The following is a 19,719-nucleotide window of genomic DNA, read 5'->3' on the forward strand; positions in this document are numbered from 1 at the left end:
TCAATAATACAACTATTAACAAAGGAGTTGAAGTGAGGCAACAGTGGATTTAAAAGTCAACACCCCCCTGTTCAAATGACAGAAGAAAGGGAGGCAGGGGCAATGTGCAATTCTCCCAAGGAATCAAAAAATGTCCGTCAGATTTCAAAACACTTGGGCTAAAATTGATGGCTGCTGGGATAATTTTTATATTTATTTGTAAATATTGATAAATGAAAATAATTTTCGTTCAGGGCAAAAGGCATGTGCTTGAACACCGCCTAGTGGCTATGTGTGCACATCCCTGAATACTACGTAGTTGGAGCATAGAAGTAGGCAACGTTCTGCCTTCTTGTGTTGGTGTCATATGTTGGTTATTTCGGACTAAATAGTTTGTTGTCTGCACTTCTGACACTTATAGTTAGGAAGCACCCTGCCAGATCACTGACCTTCCCCTTTGCAGTTTGAGCGGTGACTTTGTCCCCCTCACGGCTGGTGACGGAAGCCTTCACAAACTCCTCATCGTTGTCAGGAACAAAGCATTCTTTCTTCATATCAAATGGACGAGTCTGAGCCTCCAAACGCTCCCTGTCTGATTTCCTCAAGTAGGAGGCCGCTGCCCCAAATTCTTTCATGGCGGCGTCGCCCATTTTTAAACGTTCTAAGCAACAACAAAAAAAATAAATAAATTAGACAAGAAAAATGCAGTTCAGCATTGAATGTGTGTTTATAAAAAAATGTTCTATTAAGATTCATTCTTACCTCTCCAATCCCTACAGAGAAGACTGAGGTGTTACGGCACTGTGTGGAGAAGTACATGGTTGAAAGTGACTTACAGTGAACATGATGACAGTACAATAGCCAACGTCCACACACCTTACCTTGTGATAGAATGATGACCTATTGCGGGTTTCACAATCAGTTCCCTTTATAAAGGAAGCCCCTCCACCATATATGGAGGATGCTTGTAAGACCCAAGAATGCTATTGTGTCTGAGTTGGGTTGGCCAGTTTGGGGGCAAGTGAAGGGAGGGTGGGGGTTAACCGAGTGGCAGAGAGCAATATAGAAATCAGCGGGTCCGACTCTTATCAGTGATGGGGTCTCCTGACGAGGCCATATTAGGAGCTCATTGCAGGGTGGTGATTAATCATAGGTATCCTTAAGCAGCCGAGGAAACACGACTCGATCCGTAAATAGACAGGGAGGAATTCTTTTGTCATCATCCCACCGTGGAACTGCTGCTTGGGAACAATGGATGTTGGGGAGAAAACAAGCATCCTCGAGACTAACACCTTTGCAATTTATTGTTTACTTTTAATCTGGGAAAATTGGACTAGACAATACGTGTAGCTAATCAAATGTGTTATTTCATTTGCATCATTTCATACGTACAAAAAAAAAAGAAGCGACAGAAAGTAACTGAGTAGATTTTCAAAACGTGTTTTGCTATGAAGGGGTCTCAGTTACTTATGGGGCTTAAGTGCTGTCGGTAACATATTGTGTTGAGTTATCATAGGAGGGCTGTGGCTGAAATATAAACGGCATGAGATGGTAAGTGGGGAGGTCTAAATAAAGAACGTTGGTTTGTGAGATTATGCAGGCGACAAGTGTGAGGCGACACAGACAAAGATCTTCAGCAGGAGACATGCCTGAGATTCACTGAAAGGCAGTAATGATGACAAATAACAGTGGGCTGTGCCAGTATGACAAACTCCAATGTAATGAATGCCAAGGTCACAGTAGAGTAGCCATCTACCATTAAAACGCTGGTCCCTAACAGGCCTGTTGATGTGGCTTTGTGTCTTTGAGGACAAAGATAACGGTGTGAAATGCCTTCAAAAACCTTGCACTGATTGAGGAGAACAGCCACAAAGGCTCAGCCTGCGTCAAGGATCAAGAGCGGCACATGTCGGCCTCGCACGCTGCCTGTTTCACATAAATCCACCAAGAGTGGCAGGTACTGTATATGCCATTGGGCCTCACATTTTGGCTGCATTTTTAATCGTAGGTCACTCTATGTAGCTAGGAAACAATTCAGGTGGTCTGACAGTACGACTGTCCTCTGTTTGAATTGGAATGAGAGAAGGTGGTTGTTGTGTCATATGAACATGTGATAATATTCAAGCCAAGGTGCTAATGAATAGTTTACTGAGTGGCATATAGGTGTTTGTAGCTCACCCATTTAAGATGCATTCCAGCACCCCGAAACCTCGGCTCCTCGAATCGCCCCTGCTCGACTTTCCTCAGGAACAGGTTACACAAGATTGTTTTGAACTGAAAAAAGCTTGGCCATTCAATGACACGACGGCAGCACTTTTCAACGTGAAAATGCAAACGTTTGACACTCAAAGTGAATGTTTTTCAAAATGACACCGTTGTCGTGAAAGCAGAGGAACGCATGTTAAAGTGTAGGCATGGGCATGTATGTCACAACCAAAACAACAACGATAGACCGCTGTGCTGTCGTAGTATTTGTCAAATGTCAAATTCTAAATTCTAGATCCAATGCATAGACCAATGAATGGTATTCCAAATGTGGATTCAGGAAAGACCTGGAAGGACAAACTGTTACCAAGCGTGCACGTCATTTATTGTTTCTTTGCAGGGGGCGTTGCCAACTAACCGCCTGGCATGCAAAAAAAAAAAAAAAAAAGCAAAAACTGTCTCTTCCAACTTTTCAAACCAACCTTGAAACTAGCATGCCTCCTGGATGTGTGACAGGAGTTAGACAGTCCTGAGCACCACTGATCACAGTCCCTTCAGAGGTTACGAGATAAAAAAGGTCAACAACTGCTGACAAGCGCTAAGATGATTTCCTTTTGAATAAGTGAGCGGCCCTCCCGCTGACAGCCGGCGTCAGGTTGCCAAATGGAAGCTAGAAATTCTTTGCCACTGCTAAAGACCGAGTGAATATATGTCTGAGCATAGGTCAATTTTCTACTTGTTGAAGGAGACATGAGAGTAATGTTTAGCTTAAAATAAAATAAACTTAGCTTGTTTAGCTTAAAATAAAATAAACTTGTTTTTATTCTCATGTTCTAATTCCAGCTAATCACTGTTGCTGTTGGATATTTAAAGCACAACATATTTTGTTTTGCTGAGAAATTAATTGGATTGCAGAAAAACAATATAAGACAATGTAAACACTGATTGATAATAGTGATACATTTAATCTTTTGGCATCAAATGTCATGTGACAGTATCATGACTTTTATCTCCTGGGATACAGATGTATCATTTCAGAGGTGCAAGTGAGAGGACAGTCTTGTTCAGGGGTTCTTCACTTGGGCCAAGTTTCAGATGTCCCAACACTGGAGCACAATTCACCTCTTTATGCAGATGTGGGAATTGTCTTTCATTAGCTCTTAGATACCTGATTGCTTCCTGAGGGACGTAAGGACGTGTCGTCTAATAAGAGAAGACTAAGGGCTCCTACAATTTCACACTAAGTGCGTCTGTGTCTGTGTCAGTGAAACTGTTCCTGCATGAAGGGATACAGATTTCCCATTTTCCATTCTGCTTGACAAAAAAAAAAAAAACTCAGTGTGTCTGGGGCCTCCCTCTCCTGCATTGTCCATCAAATCATTATTCAGTCTCCAGTAGAAATTAAAATGAACGAGACGTGACACTAATGTAAAAAGGTCAATAATTAACACTCCAGACCGACATAGCATACTGACATATTTTAGTCTTATCAAAAAATATCAATAAATAAAATAACTACAACCACATATAAATTGATATCTGTTTAACCTATTGGTAAAAGACATGAAAAGTATCATCATAGTATGATTATTAGATGTAAATGTAGAAAGGGGAACTGATAGCCATTTGGAGAAACGGGCAGACTTCAATGTGAGCAGCTGCTCGGGATTATCTGTGCCTTATTGTTGACCTTGAGGCCCTTACTGATGGGATTTCATGAACTCTATTTTAAGATCAGGAGATTCGTGCTCCCCCTTACTTAAACTCAGACGTCCCAACACCGTGAGAGCTGTGTTTTTCCATTCAGGCTTTAGAAAATGGAATAACAACTGATGCAACAGTTAGACCCTTCTCAACCAAAACCTAATGTCCATATTATCCCGAATGCAATTTGTTATTTCTGAACTTCTGGGGTGCGAGATGAGCAGCAACTACGCAGATTGTCTTCATGTTAAAATTAGAAATCACTTTCTGAATTGCACAACTCATTATACCAACGTGGACAGTGTTTTTTTTTCCGTCACTTCATTCAACCTGTCACAGAGTGATTATGGATAATGTAATTGAAGGATACTTCAACATAAGGGACGTGGGTGTTGATCACACAAGTAATGACTGGTACCTGTGGCCAAAAAGTGAAGCAATATCCATTTCAGTCTCTGAAATGGATCCACGCAAGTTTGTGTTTATGCCGTCAATAAATAGGGCCATCATTGCCAGCAGCCTTTTCAACAGCTCCAGGTATATCCGGGAGGAATTTGTAAAGGATGCGTGATTACTGTCTTGAAACCCGGTGACAAGATTGAAAAATGCCGCTTCATTGTCATGAAAACCTACACGGGGCTTTCCAAAGTCTGTCCTGTCGTCTCTTCGTAGTCTCTGCTGACACAGCAGACAGGGCAATTGCAGCATGTTGTTTGTGGCTCAATAAAATCATACGCTGAACCCCTGCGTATTGGTGCTTTAGCTGAAATTGATTGAGGAGCTTCACTAAGACAAATGGTGTGCTTTGTCACCATCTTGTGGCATCTATAAGCAATTATAAACCTTTTTGGAGGGGTATTAGTACCTCAATTCGCTATTCGCAGCAACGCCTGGTCCCTATCCCCTGCGAAGAGCAGAGGTTTAATGTATAAGTAGAGCTACAAAACATGTTTTTTTTCCCCATGATAACTCCAGGGGTTTTATTACTTTTTGTTTCAGCACGTTGGTAAGTGTGCGAGGGTCAGTCCCTCAATGTAATTTGTGATTTGTTTGCGATTGTCCGGCTCCGCCGAGTTCAGCCTTGACACTTTGTGTGAAGCTGAATCTAGTTGCTGACCGTTTGGCTGCGATTCCACGTCAAATCGCAAGCGAGTGGTGTCACGTATTGCGCGGGGGTCTACGATGCGATGCAACCAAAATGCCCGATTATATCATTTCATCTTTCACTGCAAAAACTCAAAATCTTACCAAGAATGTCTTTCTCGTCAAAACTAATCTGATTACGCTTAAAATAAGACTCATCACTTAAAAAGTTACTTGTTTTTTGACACTTCACTTAAAAACAGTTTCATATAGATCCGATTAGCTTTTCCTGAGGGCTCAATTTTCCTAAATTAAGCGCTGAAGATGGTCTGCTACTCCTTTGCCTGTCACGGAGGTCACTCAAAGCAGGCTCTTGTTCTCTGCCTTTGAGCCTGGACACCCACTATTTGACGATACTGTAGCCTATTATAGGTTGCCGTACAAATTTTGCAACCTTTTGAAAAGGTTTAGTGGTGGTTGCCTTTTCAAAGCAAGGCATTCAGTCACAGCTCTCTGCAGCTGACGGGCGTCCAACAAGGACTAAGTTTCCAAAATGGCTGACAGGAAGAGGACAGACTTAAACAAAACTTATTTTTTAAAATAAACCTTCAAACAAGTCTTTCAACTACAAACCGTGAAAATTTCTGAAAAGAAAATTCTGTTATTTGTGGGTTAAATTAAATTAGGCTCATTACCTTTTGACTGCCTAGACTAGAATATCACCAAATAAATAAAAACAAATAAAAAAAACTGTAAACTGCACGGACAGCAAGAAAATGACGAGTACAAGGGTGGTGCACTGCTCGATAAGCTTTTATTAGACACTACAGGTAGTGAATACGTGATATTTGAGGGGGTCGACTTCAAACAGCAAGCAAAAGGTTTTCTGAAGACTCGGAACTTCACTCTTCCTCAAAGCCTTTCTGTTGCAGCCCGGCAAGTTGGGGGTGGGTGGGGGGACAAAAGAAACAGATTTTAGGTCATCAGATTAGTGGTCCTTAGCAATATATTCAACAATTAATTACAATCATCTGAAGTGCTGAAATAACAGGTTTTGTAGCAATGACAACATTTCAAAGCAGCATGGACATTAAATGCAGGCAAGCGCAGCTTGTGTAAAGATCAGGTTTTGTGTATCTGCTTCGGGGTGCATCATGCGCCAACCTTGGTGCCAGCATCACGGCTCTTAGCGCGCAGCTTGTTGACCTGAGACTCAGCAATGTCAGCACGCTCTTCAGCCTCACCCAGTTCATGCTGCAGCTTCCGGGACTTTCCCAGATGAACATTAGCCTGTTCCTCCTGTTTTGATGAGTATTAAAAAAAAAAAATGGACATTCATGGGATGGTGGAAGGGGCACAAGCACGCCATCCTTTTCTTCAAATGTATTCACACATACAGCCTCCTCAGCAGATCTCTTGTAGGCTTTAACTTTCAGTTGTAGCTTCTCTACCAAATCTTGAAGACGGGCAAGGTTTTTGCGATCTTCCTCAGTCTGTTGAAATCAGAGAAATAAAAAATAATGTGTCCCTCTGGTAAAGATAAGTTCCCTAAGCATCGAACCTGATAAGTGAGTTCCTTGATACGACGTTCATATTTCCGGACACCCTTCACAGCTTCACTGCTCCTCTTCTGTTCCATTTCCACCTCATTCTCCAGCTCTTTAACCTAATCAAGAAAAAAAACTATTGGAACGTACAACAACAAGTTTGTTTCAGTAACGTTGCCTCAGAATAGTGTTTCTCCAATATTTTCAGCCAGTTGAGGATCACAACTTTTACAAGCATTCAAATTTTATACAACTTGTTGCCATAACACAATTATTAGGGGTTGATTACAACAGGAATCAAAAAAATATTTTGCAAAGAAATTATGTGCATGCTTGAAGATAATAAAATGAAGGATGTTGAGGAAAAAAAATGGCATTTTGTAGTCTAGTAACATAGCGAATTCTGACTCAAATTGTCGAAAATTTTAGCGCCATACTAACGAACCAAGTGAAAAGTTACTCTTCAGTGGAATGTTGGATTTTTATTTATTTTTTGATAGTGCCTACCTGAGGGAAGTAAGACAAATTAGAAATGTTCTTCCACTTACCCTGGCCTCGAGCTTCTGCATCTGCTTCTTGCCTCCCTTCATTGCAATTTGTTCAGCTTCATCCAGACGGTGCTGCAGGTCTTTGATGGTTTGCTCCATGTTCTTCTTCATACGCTCCAGGTGAGCACTGGTGTCCTGCTCTTTCTTCAGCTCTTCCGCCATCATGGCGGCATCAGTGATGGCCTTCTTGGCCTTCTCTTCAGCGTTTCTGCACTCCTGGACTGCATCTTCTACTTCTGTCTGAAGCTGGGAAGTATCCGCTTCCAATTTTTTCTTTTGGTTTATAAGAGCAGTGTTCTAAATATCATAAATTGTATTTCAGGTTACAAAGCACTTCAAATCTACAGATGTTGATAAATGTTTCATATTTGTATAAACCATCTGTGTTCATGCTGTGCAATAATAATGGGCCCTCACCTGTGAGTGCAGTAGCTGCACTCGCTCAGTAACGTCCAACAACTCCTGCTCAGCAAGTTTGCGACTTCTTTCAGTTTGCTCGAGAGCAGCCCTCAGTTCCTCCAGCTCAGCCTGGATGAGGTTGTTACGTCTCTCCACAATGGCAATGTTCTCTTTAAGGTCGTCATTAGCACGAAGAGACTCATCAAGTTGAAGTTGGCAATCCTTCATGGGATGACATCAACCATATAATATCAGTATCCAGACTGTGATCTACAGTACGTCATTAGTATATTCTTACTAGTTTACCTTCAAATGTGCATGAACAGATTTGAGTTGCTTCTGAGCCTCAGCTGCCTGCCTGTTGGCCTGACTTAGCTGAATCTCCATCTCATTGAGGTCTCCCTCCATCTTCTTCTTCAAGCGGAGAGCCTCATTCCTGCTTCGACACTCAACTTCTAGAGAACTCTGCAGGGTGTCGATAGTCCTCTGCAGGTTCCTCTTGCACTGTTCCATCTCCTCTTCTTTCTCAGCAATTTTGCGCTCCATCTCTGCCTTAATCTGGTTGAACTCAAGATGAGCTCTCAAAATCTTGCCTTCCTCATGCTCCAAGGAGGCCTGTGATAGATACCAAGTTGTGGAATCATTTGTACAGTTTTAAAATGGTTGCAAACACCACAAACAAACTAAAGGTTAGATAATCTTGTACCTCAGCTTCCTCAAGACCAGACTGAATGTCACCCTTTTCCTGCTCCAGTATTTTGCGAGCTTTCTCCAACTCATGAATACTCTTTCCCCCCTCACTAAGTTGCTCAGTGAGGTCAGAGATCTCCTCTATTGATGGGAGTTGTCGACAATAAGTTGGTTAATTAGGAAACCCAATTAAATACATTCTGTGCCAGGTACATTTTCTTGTATTACCCTGTAAATTCTTGTTCTCTCTCTTGACCGTTTCTAGTTGATCGAGGGACTCTTCGTAGGAATTCTTTAACTTGAAGAGTTCAGTGCTCAAGCTTCTGGCTTCTTTCTGGGAGCCCTCCAGCTCACACTGAGATTCCTCATACTTCTGTTTCCATTCGGAAAGAACCTGGAAACAAAGATATAAAACACAATTGCAATTTATATGTACTGTTGCAAGAAAAGGTATTTGAACCATTTGGAATGACCTGTATTTGTGCATAAATTGGTCATAAAATGTGATTTGAACTTCATAATTGAAGCAGACTGTGTTTGTCTATTGTTGTGGCTTAGATGGAGATCAGTTAACATTTTGTGACCAATTTATGCACAAATCCAGGTAACTTCAAAGGCTTCAGATACTTTGTCTTGCAACTGTTTACATTTATTCATCTTATTGTGACTCCACCGTTGTATGGGTCCGAATTGAGCAGAATAAACAAGATATTGGAATGAGGGGGGAAAATAAATAAATAGGATTGACCTTGTCGAAGTTTCTTTGCTTCTTGTCCAGAGCAGCAGCAGCAGCATTTGACCTCTCCAAATCCACCATGAGATCTTCAATCTCATTTTGCAGTCTGTGTTTGGTTTTCTCCAGGGAGGAACATTTAGCATTCACTGCTTCCACAGCCTCCTCAGCATCCTGCAGACGCTGAGCCAGCTTCTTCCTGGATACACAGGTTGATGTTTGTTTTTAATTGGAATCATTGCTAAGAGATCTCGATTGGCTGCCTCCGCAGGGGGTAAGATTTTACTTGTCAGCGTTCTACTGACATCTAGGGTCGCGGGCGTGCTGGAGCCTATCCCAGCTATCATCGGGTTGTAATTCCTCCATGTCGCTACTGTTCCTGTTTTTTCTGCCTTATAAATCCCCAAGATCTTAATCAATCTTTACCTCTTCAAGTCCTTTTTACATTTTTACCATCATCCTCAGGTGTTGAAAAAAGTAACAAGCCTATTCTGACAAAATAAGGAGTAGAAAGTCTGGATATCTGTTTTCAAATGTGCGGAGTACAAGTAAAACGTTGTCAAAAAAAATAAATTCATAAAATCAAGTAAAGAACCAGATACCTGAAGAATCAACTTAAGTACGGTAACAAAGTATTTGGACCTAAATACTTGATCTTAATACTTTTCATTTTCTAAAGAGAAAATAATTCATTGTCATTTTCAGCAGTTTGAGCCAATCAATGATCAATGGATGGGATGACACACTGCTGTCATTTTTATTTATTTAGTTTTCGTGGCATGTTTCAGTTGCGTTCAAGTGATGTATATTTCACTTACTTAGCCTCTTCCAGTTCTTCAGTCCTCTGGATGGCATCGGTTTCATACTTAGTCCTCCACTGAGCCACCTCCGAGTTGGCTTTGGACATGCCGCGCTGCAGTTCAGCCTTGGCCTCCTGCTCCTCCTCATACTGCTCTCTGAGCAGGTCACAGTCATGGCGAGAGGACTGCACAGCATGGGCTAATGCATTCTTGGCCTGAATGAATAGACCATTTAAAAGTGGTTCTTTTTGAAACACACGGTGACATTATTTACATTTTGTACAGTCATGCCTTTATTTCTTCCTCCAGTTGTCGTTTCAGATCTTCAAGTTGCTGGTTGTAAGAATTCTTTCCTCTTGTCAGCTGGGAAATGAGAGCTCCTTTCTCCTCTAGCTGTCTGAAATACTCATCTATCGAAAGGTTTGCTGCATTTCTTAATTCTCGATTCAACAATTTCTATTTCTTCCTATATGCTACATTTACTGACCGTTCTCAGCTTGAAGCTTTGCTTTCTGTGTGCTAAAGTCATTCAGGGATCTTTGATGTTCATCACACTTATTCCTGTATTCATTCATTTGATCCTCCAGAGTTCTGTTCGTCTTCTCTAAATAAACCTATTAGAAGATACCATACGCCACAGTCATTGTTTATCATTGTTGATTCGGTGAACAAAAAAATATAGCTGAGTAAAAATGCTCTTACTTTATTTTTAGAATCAGGCTAACAGTCAGAAAACCAAATTCTTGTCAAACAGGATGTGCCTTATGGTCAAAAGTATTCAATAAATATGTTGTTGGCTCTCTTACTGCTGAAACATGACTTACCTTAGATTTCACAATGTGTTCCATATTGGAGACGACATCATCCAGTTCCAGTCTAAGTTCACTCTTCTCCTTCTCCAGTTTCTGCTTGACTCTCTGTAGGTTGTCTATCTGCTCTCCCAGGTCAGCAACGCTGTCAGCTTGTTTCTTTCTCAGTGTGGCCGCAGTGGCTTCATGCTGCAGCGTGGCCTCTTCCAAGTCTCTGCGGAGTTTCTGGAACTCAGCCTCCCTCTTCTTGTTCATCTCAATTTGGGCAGATGTTGCTCCACCAGCCTCCTCCAGCCTCTCACTGATCTCCTCCAGCTCTCTGGCCAAGTCTGCTCTCTGCTTCTCCACCTTGGCTCGGGCAGTTCGCTCTGCCTCAAGCTCTTCCTCCAGCTCCTCGACACGAGCCTGTTGGTAAAAACAGTGAAACTTTCATAGTAAATTTCAGCAATTATTTTGTCTGTGTAGTTGTGCACTTTTCACCTGTAGCTCTTTCAGCTTCTTCTGTAGCTGCATTATTATGGCTTGCTCATCTTCAATTTTCCCATGCAGCTGACTAATTTCAAAGTCTTTCCTGGAACATAGAGAATGATGAGTAAGGCTGCTTATTAATTACATTGATCAAGCAATGGGCCTATGGATTTGTACTTTTTCAAACGCTCATCCAGTTGCTGTTTATCATTCTCGAGGTCCATCAGAGTTTCTTGGCTTATCTTTAAGTCTCCCTCCAGCTTCCTCTTTGCTCTCTCAAGGTCCATTCGAACCTTCTTCTCTTGTTCGAGAGACCCTTCAAGCTTAAACAAAGTGAATGAAAGTAACAAATGGTGTTTTATACCTAATAATGGTAATATTACAAAATTTGAAAGGAATACATACATCATCCACTTGCTGCTCGAGTTTTGACTTGGCCTTAGTCAGAGTGTTGACTTTGTCTTCCTCACTCTGAAGGTCATCCAAGGTTTGCTGATGAGCTTCTTGTAAGGCTTTCTTCTCTTTGGTCAGCTTAGCGATGATTTCCTCCAAAGCTGCCATTTCCTCTGTCAGGTTCTTCACCTGAAATATAAAAAAACAGTAACCTGAATTTAAAGTTGGCGTGATTTATGTACTTTTGATTTGAGTTCAATTTTAACCCTCAACTATTACACCTACAAACAACAAAGTCTCTCTCACCTATACACCCTGTATATGGAGTAGATATAGGACCATGCTTCTCACACAAGAGAACCAACAGTAGGAGAATAAAATAAACAAACAGCGCATACCTTGTTCTCAGTGGCATGCTTCTCTTTCTCCACTTTAGCCAGCGTTAACTCCAAGTCATCAATGTCCTTCTTCAGCTCAGAACACTCGTCCTCCAGCTTCCTCTTCTTTGCTGTTAATTCAGCATTCATCTCTTCCTCATCTTCCAATCTTTCAGTTAGCTCTTTGGCTTTTGCTTCCATCTGGATTTTGTTTTTAATCAGCCCCTCACATCTTTCCTCAGCATCACAAAGATTATCTTGTTCCTGCCAGATCATAATTGTGTTTAACAACAACATTTAGGAGTGGTTAATATGTACGCTGTACTCACTGCTTGAACTTGAAGCTGCAGGTCATTCTTCTCTTGGAGAAGAGAAACCATTTTCTCCTCCAATTCCTTTCTACGTGCTTCAGACTTTGCATAAGCTTCTTTCAACTTCAGGAATTCTTCCTTCATGTTGGCCATTTCCTTTTCTGCTTCGGCAGATCTCAAAAGAGGTTTGATCTTGAAGAACAGCTTCATCCAAGGCCAATTTTTGACCCCCATGAATGAACGGATATTCCACTGGATCACTAATAAAGCATCTCTGAATGTTTTTTTTTTTTTTTTTTTAGCAGAAGTACAAGCTATGTTAATACAATATTAAATAATACAATGTAATAATTTATGGTATTATGTACATTGTGCCAATATTGAGAGAGAAAATACCTGCGTTCCACCATCTTCTGATACTCAATACGAGACAAAAGACCACGAGATCGAGCTTGAATGGCAGTAATAATTTTGGAGAGACGCTCATCTCTCATTTCCTCAAGTAGACCCAACAGTCCAGCTTTGAAGAAGACCTGTCAATGTCAGCATGAACAGTACATTCATTTTATTTCCTCCTGATCTATAGAAATAATGTTTAATGATCCGTATGACCCAGAAGAACAACAAGTAGTACCTTAGTATGACCAAATTTGTATTGGTTGTGATCAATATCCAAAGAAGCAAGGAGCTTCTCAGCTCCCTTTCTGCTGTCAATGAACTGTCCCTCAGGGATGGCAGCAGGATTCAAAATGCGATACCTTTGAGAGCAAATTAGGTCCATTTTAGTCATGAGTATTCATAACCAAAGTCGATGTTTTTTATATATTAGGCAAGTATTTATTGAAAATTAGACCACTTTACTGCAGACAACATTTATTAAGTGGTGTCTGTTATTGGACTTCTTTGCTCGTCATGGGTTGTCCATAACGAACGCCATGTTCAGATATAAGGGTGTCCACATGTGCACTTAGCACCACGACACCCGAGGCCACAGTTCGACTTTGTGGTTGTGTCAATTATTTTAACTAAGTTAAGAGACACTTTTGTTCACCGCTGCTGTTGGGCACAAGCACATCTTCATGCATGTTTTTCTTTGTTTGTTTTCAATACTTTCTGGTCGGTGGATTGTAGGCATCGAAACTGGGAACCAAAAATTTTTAATTTCAACAATTCCGGGAGAACCGGAATGTTAGTCCCGGTTCCAATCAGTTCTTGATTCTTGATGCCCAACCCTTAGCCATAAGGTTGTTGGTTCCTGTTGTGGCGGCAATCCCCGAACCTGTTGGTGGACACCAGCGGTAAGGGATGTCATGAAGCTGAGGAAAGAGGAAAGAGTCCTATCGGGCATTTTTGGCAGGCATGATGACAGAGTCTGGACTAAAAGATGCCAAGGCATCTGCTGTATCGGATCACTTTGTATTACGATCACGGCGATAAAAAAGTCATTGACAAAAGTCCATTCCACTATTATTAAGTACACTATCAATTGTGAGAAACTGCAGGTGAATATAATTTTCATACTACTGAACGTGTTTATGAAAGTGTCACCATCAAAATGTCATCTGTTGTGTTGGCTCTGTGATAAAGCTGTCTGCACTATGTTTTCAAAATTGAGACCACAGCATATGAAACATAACCTTTAATCTAATGACAACTGTCAATTGTCCAGAGTCAGTGCTTCTAAATAAATTAACAAACAAAAATTAAAGTAGAGAACACAGGAGTAATGCAGATTTTGTTCACATTACTTTTTTTTAAAGATGGCAACATTTTCACGTCATGTATTATTCCCTTAATTACGAAACTTTCATTCTCCATTAGCCCATTAGATACACATGTACAACCCCAATTCCAATGAAGTTGGACGTTGTGTTAAACATAAATAAAAACAGAATACAATGATTTGCAAATCATGTTCGACCTATATTTAATTGAATACACTACAAAGACAAGATATTTAATGTTCAAACTGCTCAACTTTATTGTTTTTAGCAAATAATAATTAACTTGGAATTTTATGGATGCAACACGTTCCAAAAAAGTTGGGACAGGTGGCAAAAAAGACTGAGAAAGTTGAGGAATGCTCATCAAACACCTGTTTGGAACATCCCACAGGTGAACAGGCTAATTGCCTGTTCACCTGTGGGATGTATCGGTCAGTCGTGGTGAAGAAGGAGCTGAGCCAAAAGGCAAAGCTCTCAATATACCGATCGATCTACGTTCATACCCTCACCTATGGTCACGAGCTGTGGGTCGTGACCAAAAGAACAAGATCGCGGATACAAGCGGCCAAAATGAGTTTACTCCACAGGGTGTCCGGCCTCTCCTTTGAGATAAGGTGAGAAGCTCGGTCATCCGGGAGGGGCTCAGAGTTGAGCCGCTGCAGAGGAACCAGATGAGGTGGCTGGGGCATCTGGTTAGGATGAGTTGGGCAAAACGCTTGATTGCAGTTGATGCTCCTAAGGGTGGCCCAACCAGTTATGAGGTTTAGGAGGCAGTAATTTTTTCACACACGGCCACGTAGGTTTGGATTTTTGTTCTCCCTTAATAACGAAAAAAACCTTCATCGATGATGGGAAACATTTAAGTGTGTCAAACGTCCCCAAAAAAAAAAATCAGGCAGGGGACCAACACTTATTCACATATTCACATCGCTGTGTGTGTGTGTGTGTGTGTAGTGAACACTGTGTAATACCTTTGTTTGAAATCCCCATAGAGGATCCTATTTGGGAATCCCTTTCTGCAGATTCTGATGCCTTCCAGCACACCGTTACAGCGCAGCTGGTGCATCACCAGCGGGTTCTCCATGGCTCCAGGAGTCTTGGTCTCATTGGGGATGATGCAGCGTACAAAGTGGGGATGAGTAGACCTCAAGTTGGTCATCAGCTTGTTCAGATTCTCCTTCCAATGATAATGAATTAATTATGGGTTGTAGCAACAAATACTTTTCATGCAGAATGATTATTAAGGACCAAATTAAGAAGAAGAATACCCTATGAAGGGCAGACACAGTCTGAAAAGATGAACCCTTTCTCTTCTTCTCCTTCTTGCCTTCACCGGCTTCACCCATCGCTGTTCAAGGCAAATTATGAGATTATAAAATAATGTTGGAGTTGGACAAATTCACAAAGCAAATCTGAATTCTCATAGATGGTACCTGAATCTGCTCCAGCATAATTTGCAAAGAGTAATGCCAATAGTTTCAGATTAGACTTCTGGTAAAGTCCAACAACAGTCTCATTTAGAGGATCCTTGTTCTTCACCAGCCAGTTGTTGATATTGTAATCAACAGTCCCAGCATAATGCATCAGGGCAAAATGGGCCTCTGGTTTCCCTTTGACTATTCTGGGCTTCTGGAAGTTGCTGGATTTCCCCAGGTGGTTGTCGTACAGCTTAGCTTTGAAGGTTGTATCACTGGCTTTGGGGAACATGCACTCTTCTTCAAGGATGGACATGATACCCATGGGCTAGGGAGAAATAAAGAGATGGAGTGAAAATTTCTTTGCTCAAGCTTTTTTGTAAAAAGCTGAGGAACTTGTTATAACCAGTCTCTCACCTTTTCAATCAGGTCAATACAGGCCTGCAAGTCCATACCAAAATCTATGAAAGTCCATTCAATGCCTTCCTTCTTGTACTCTTCCTGCTCCAGCACAAACATATGATGGTTGAAAAACTGTTGCAGCTTTTCATTGGTGAAGTTGATACACAGCTGCTCAAAGGTGTTGAACTGTAATAGAAAGTGGATACGCATTTTCTTATCATTTTAAATACATGGAAGTACAAATTTAAATATTTATATTTTGATGTCAAATCCAATTGTTTTCAGTCTGCAGCAAATATAAAGCGACTGGTTGAAGTATTGAAACACACTGTTCCAATACTTGTGTATGTACAGTATATAAAGCCATATTGGTGGCTCCAACAAAAAATAGACAGAGCTCACATCAAAGATCTCAAATCCAGCAATATCTAAAACACCAATGAAGTACTGGCGAGGCTGCTTGGTCTCCAATGACTGGTTGATCCTGATCACCATCCACAGAAACATCTTCTCATAAACGGCCTTGGATAGAGCTCCAACAGCATAGTAGACCTTCAAGACAGGAACAATAAACACCAAACGGCCACAACATTTTGATAACTTTCACAATCTAATGTGAACCAGAATAAGAGCTGTAAAAAAAAATGTGGCACCATGAAAGTAATGTCTAATATTTTGACACTTTCATTTAGCCAAATGCTAATGTGTTTGAAATAGTTCACGATGACGCCAAAACACAGCCTATTTCTATGGCTTTGTGGTGAGGTGGTCAGGTGACACACGTGGCGAGCAAGAAACCCTTTCAGAGTGGAAAATGACATAAGATTTGAAGATTTGAGTCACAATGGGGGAAAAAATGCACAAATGCACGGCTGGGCAGGTTTTTGTGCTTTTGTTGACAGAATTTGGCGGAGGTTCTGAGCTTGGTTGAGTACTTTTTAAGTTGCCCCTGTAAAGGGAAACTCTTGTATTGGATTTCGTTTGATTGTGCCGCTGATTATAATTTTGTGGTTAACACGAATTATCTCTTTTTTTCTTCAATAGAAAAAGAAGAAGTTGAATATTATCATGTCTCACCTGGGCAACATTTTGTCCCTTGGTGACCCACTCATTTCCCACTTTCACTCTTGGGTGACAGAGACCTTTGATGAGGTCAGCAGAGTTCAGGCCCATCAGATAAGCTGATTTGTCAGCATCTGAAGAAGAAAATTCAATGAAGTCAAACGACCTACTGCTGCCTGAGATTGAGCTGACGTGACACGGGATTCGTCTGACCTTCCGTGCCATCCGCCTCTGCCTGTTCCTCACGCTGCTTCTGCTTAAACTTCATGTTACCATAGTGCATGATGGCACCCGTCAGCTTGTACGCAGAGTTCTTTTCCTCTTGCGTGAAGCCAAGCACATCAAATGCACTCTGTCAGAGAATACAGGATAACTCTTTTAATTGTAGATCCTTTGTACGATGCTAGGTCAATACACAAGTAATAACATCCTTGTATCTTAAAAAAGTAAAAGCCCTACATCTGTTGCCATCAGTTCATCTGCATCATCAATGGAGGCCACTTGTGTTTCCCCCTGAGAGATGAAGGCGTAGTCATAAGGATTGTTTGTGATCAACAGCATCTCTGGATGAGAGAGCGTGAGACAGGGCACAAAGATCAGACCAGTGGACATCAGAGTGCATGAAAGAAAAGAAACATAGCAGGATTCAGTGTTCACAGAATACTGACCCAGAATTTCGGGCTTCTTGTTGGACAGAATCTGGTAGAAAATGTGGTAATCTCGCTCAGCCTTGAGCTGGAAGGTCACTCGAGATTTTTCCAGAAGGTCTAACAAGTTGAAAAGGAGACGAATATCCCTTTGGTCAAGTCGGCAATACTGTGAGGTAGCGCCAGAGCATTATTGGTGTAACTTGAGCGGAGTCTTTCTTCTTACATGTTTCAATATCAGCAGAGGCCAACTTTCCTCGAGTATCAAAGTGAATCCGGATGAATTTACCCTGGGGGATGTAGTTGGTAGTCATGAAGAGCTCTATATAGATATCGAATAGAGTATTGCTATATATTGTTATAACAAAACATAAAGCGATCAAATAACTTACGAATCGAGAGGAGTTGTCATTCCGAATGGTTTTGGCATTTCCAAAGGCCTCCAGAGCAGGATTAGCCTGGATGATTTGATCCTCCAGACTACCCTGTTGAAAAGGAATATTGTATGTGCTGAAAAAGAGAGCTCTAGCTATCCATCCGTCTCTTTTATGTATCTATTGTAATGCCTGTAGAAGACTTCCCTTGTCTAACACTAGATTGTCTTGTGATATTCTAACCTAATCAATTTAGTATAGAGTGGCCAGGGACCCGACACCTCACGCCTTTGTCACATCACCATGCGTGTACCTTGTCTTTGGCATTGCCATCTTTCTTAACGCTTCCAGCCGCAATGCTTGCAAAATACTGGATGACTCGCTTTGTGTTGACGGTTTTTCCTGCCCCAGATTCTCCGCTGTAATTACAGAGTTAGTTGTCAATATACAATATACAGCTGGAAAAATCCCCATCCACGTCATTTGTCCATATCACATGCACAATCTTAGGAGATGAAATACAAGGAGCTAATAATGTTCAGTTTTGACTGACTAATGATTGAATTTCAGGAGGTATTCAAAAATATGTTTACTATTTTGATTGTAGTGCTCACACATCTCTATATTTTAATAAGATAATAAGTGCAAAGTAAAACTATGTTTTCCAATGTCATATATAAGGTAACCAAAATATTAGAAAGAGTAGTGGGGTTTTAGACCATGCAAACATTGTTACATGAATACCTCTGTGAGTTTCAATTCAAATGGAGCAATAAATGCCGAAGGTTTGATTCCAATAAATGAGAAATAATATTGCGGTCAACATGATGATCCATGGGTTTATGAGGTTAAATACTTACGTGATCAAAATTGACTGATTTTCACGATCTGCAAAACAGGATTTCAAAGAAGAACAGTTACGGTATTCAAATCGGACTTAGATACTGTATACTGTCTGTTAATAAATCTAGATTTGTACACAGTTGGTACCTGCCAGCATGTACTGGTAGGCGTTGTCAGAGATGGAGAAGATGTGAGGAGGAGCTTCACTCCTCTTCTTTCCCCTGTAGGCAACAACCACCTCTTGGTTGTAGACTGGCAGCCACTTGTAGGGGTTGACAGTGACACAGAACAGCCCAGAGTAGGTCTTGCAAAAAAAAAAAGAAGAATAACAACAGATGGAATCACAGTGAAAATAATTTGTTTTACTGCTTTCGTTTTGGAATACACGTATCTCCGATCCCTTATAAGGTTTCTGTCCTCCAAACGTTGTATACGTTAATATTGACAAATTGTACTTGTCTGCTTATATTGCGCTTTTGCTCACATAGATCATCCATGCTGCATAACGCTCTTTGAGGTTGAACAGCACAGCGGGCTCGTGGAGGAACGTCAACATGGCCATGTCCTCGAGCTTGTCAAATTTTGGAGGATTCTGTTGCAGAACCTGGGAGTCTTTGACAGTCACCGTCTATGGAACGTGAAGTTAGTGTTAGTATTTAACTGCCCATGATAAAACCCACACAATAACACACTTAACCCATCATGTATCATATGTTCTATATGCTGTTGGTGCCTAAAAGGTAATTGACCACTGACCTTTCCATGCTGCGTCTCCACAGTAACACTGGCCCCATCTCGACTTGTGATGGAAGCCTTCACAAACTCTTCCGCCGCATCAGGGACAAAACATTCCTTCTTTATGTCGAAGGGACGAGTGGAAGCCTCCATACGTTCCTTCTCCGACTTCCGCAGGTACGGGGCAGCTATCCCATACGTAGACATCTCTGCGTCTCCCATGGCTGCACTGGAAACGGAGAGAATGAGGACCATTATGGATGGGAATCACAAGCTCATTTTTGTTTATATACACTGTAATTAGGAAACCATTTTTAAAATGTGGAACAACTCCAACCGGCCATCCATCGTTTTCATCAATACTGAATTGATTATTTTGTGAATTAACAGCATAACCATTTCGACTTTGTGTGGAATTTACCAGTACGTTCAACTCAGAAGAACTCAGAAGACTTGAGAGTATGAAAGCGA

The 19,719-nt window shown here is 41.2% G+C and overlaps 1 protein-coding gene across 1 annotated transcript in view; it reads right to left on the reverse strand.

Moving 5' to 3' along the window:
* The window catches only part of LOC133489221 (uncharacterized), a 57,838-nt gene extending 38,119 nt beyond the window's left edge, over positions 1-19,719 (reverse strand). Inside the window, 39 exon segments of the mRNA XM_061798095.1 lie at positions 429-640; positions 742-752; positions 5,878-5,894; positions 6,136-6,270; positions 6,369-6,514; positions 6,517-6,637; positions 7,067-7,363; positions 7,484-7,687; positions 7,772-8,080; positions 8,172-8,296; positions 8,384-8,549; positions 8,904-9,087; positions 9,707-9,903; positions 9,980-10,098; positions 10,176-10,302; positions 10,513-10,902; positions 10,978-11,068; positions 11,143-11,288; positions 11,371-11,547; positions 11,757-11,999; positions 12,065-12,320; positions 12,443-12,579; positions 12,681-12,804; positions 14,742-14,947; positions 15,039-15,118; positions 15,204-15,513; positions 15,603-15,773; positions 15,990-16,139; positions 16,665-16,783; positions 16,863-17,001; positions 17,109-17,212; positions 17,318-17,416; positions 17,523-17,781; positions 17,984-18,089; positions 18,531-18,558; positions 18,661-18,817; positions 18,998-19,141; positions 19,270-19,477; positions 19,670-19,719. Coding sequence (XP_061654079.1) covers positions 429-640; positions 742-752; positions 5,878-5,894; positions 6,136-6,270; positions 6,369-6,514; positions 6,517-6,637; positions 7,067-7,363; positions 7,484-7,687; positions 7,772-8,080; positions 8,172-8,296; positions 8,384-8,549; positions 8,904-9,087; positions 9,707-9,903; positions 9,980-10,098; positions 10,176-10,302; positions 10,513-10,902; positions 10,978-11,068; positions 11,143-11,288; positions 11,371-11,547; positions 11,757-11,999; positions 12,065-12,320; positions 12,443-12,579; positions 12,681-12,804; positions 14,742-14,947; positions 15,039-15,118; positions 15,204-15,513; positions 15,603-15,773; positions 15,990-16,139; positions 16,665-16,783; positions 16,863-17,001; positions 17,109-17,212; positions 17,318-17,416; positions 17,523-17,781; positions 17,984-18,089; positions 18,531-18,558; positions 18,661-18,817; positions 18,998-19,141; positions 19,270-19,470 — 6,207 coding nt within the window. The 5' untranslated portion in view covers positions 19,471-19,477; positions 19,670-19,719.

The sequence above is a fragment of the Phyllopteryx taeniolatus genome, chromosome 14 (genome assembly GCF_024500385.1).
Source record: "Phyllopteryx taeniolatus isolate TA_2022b chromosome 14, UOR_Ptae_1.2, whole genome shotgun sequence".
Classification (NCBI taxonomy): Eukaryota; Metazoa; Chordata; class Actinopteri; order Syngnathiformes; family Syngnathidae; genus Phyllopteryx; species Phyllopteryx taeniolatus.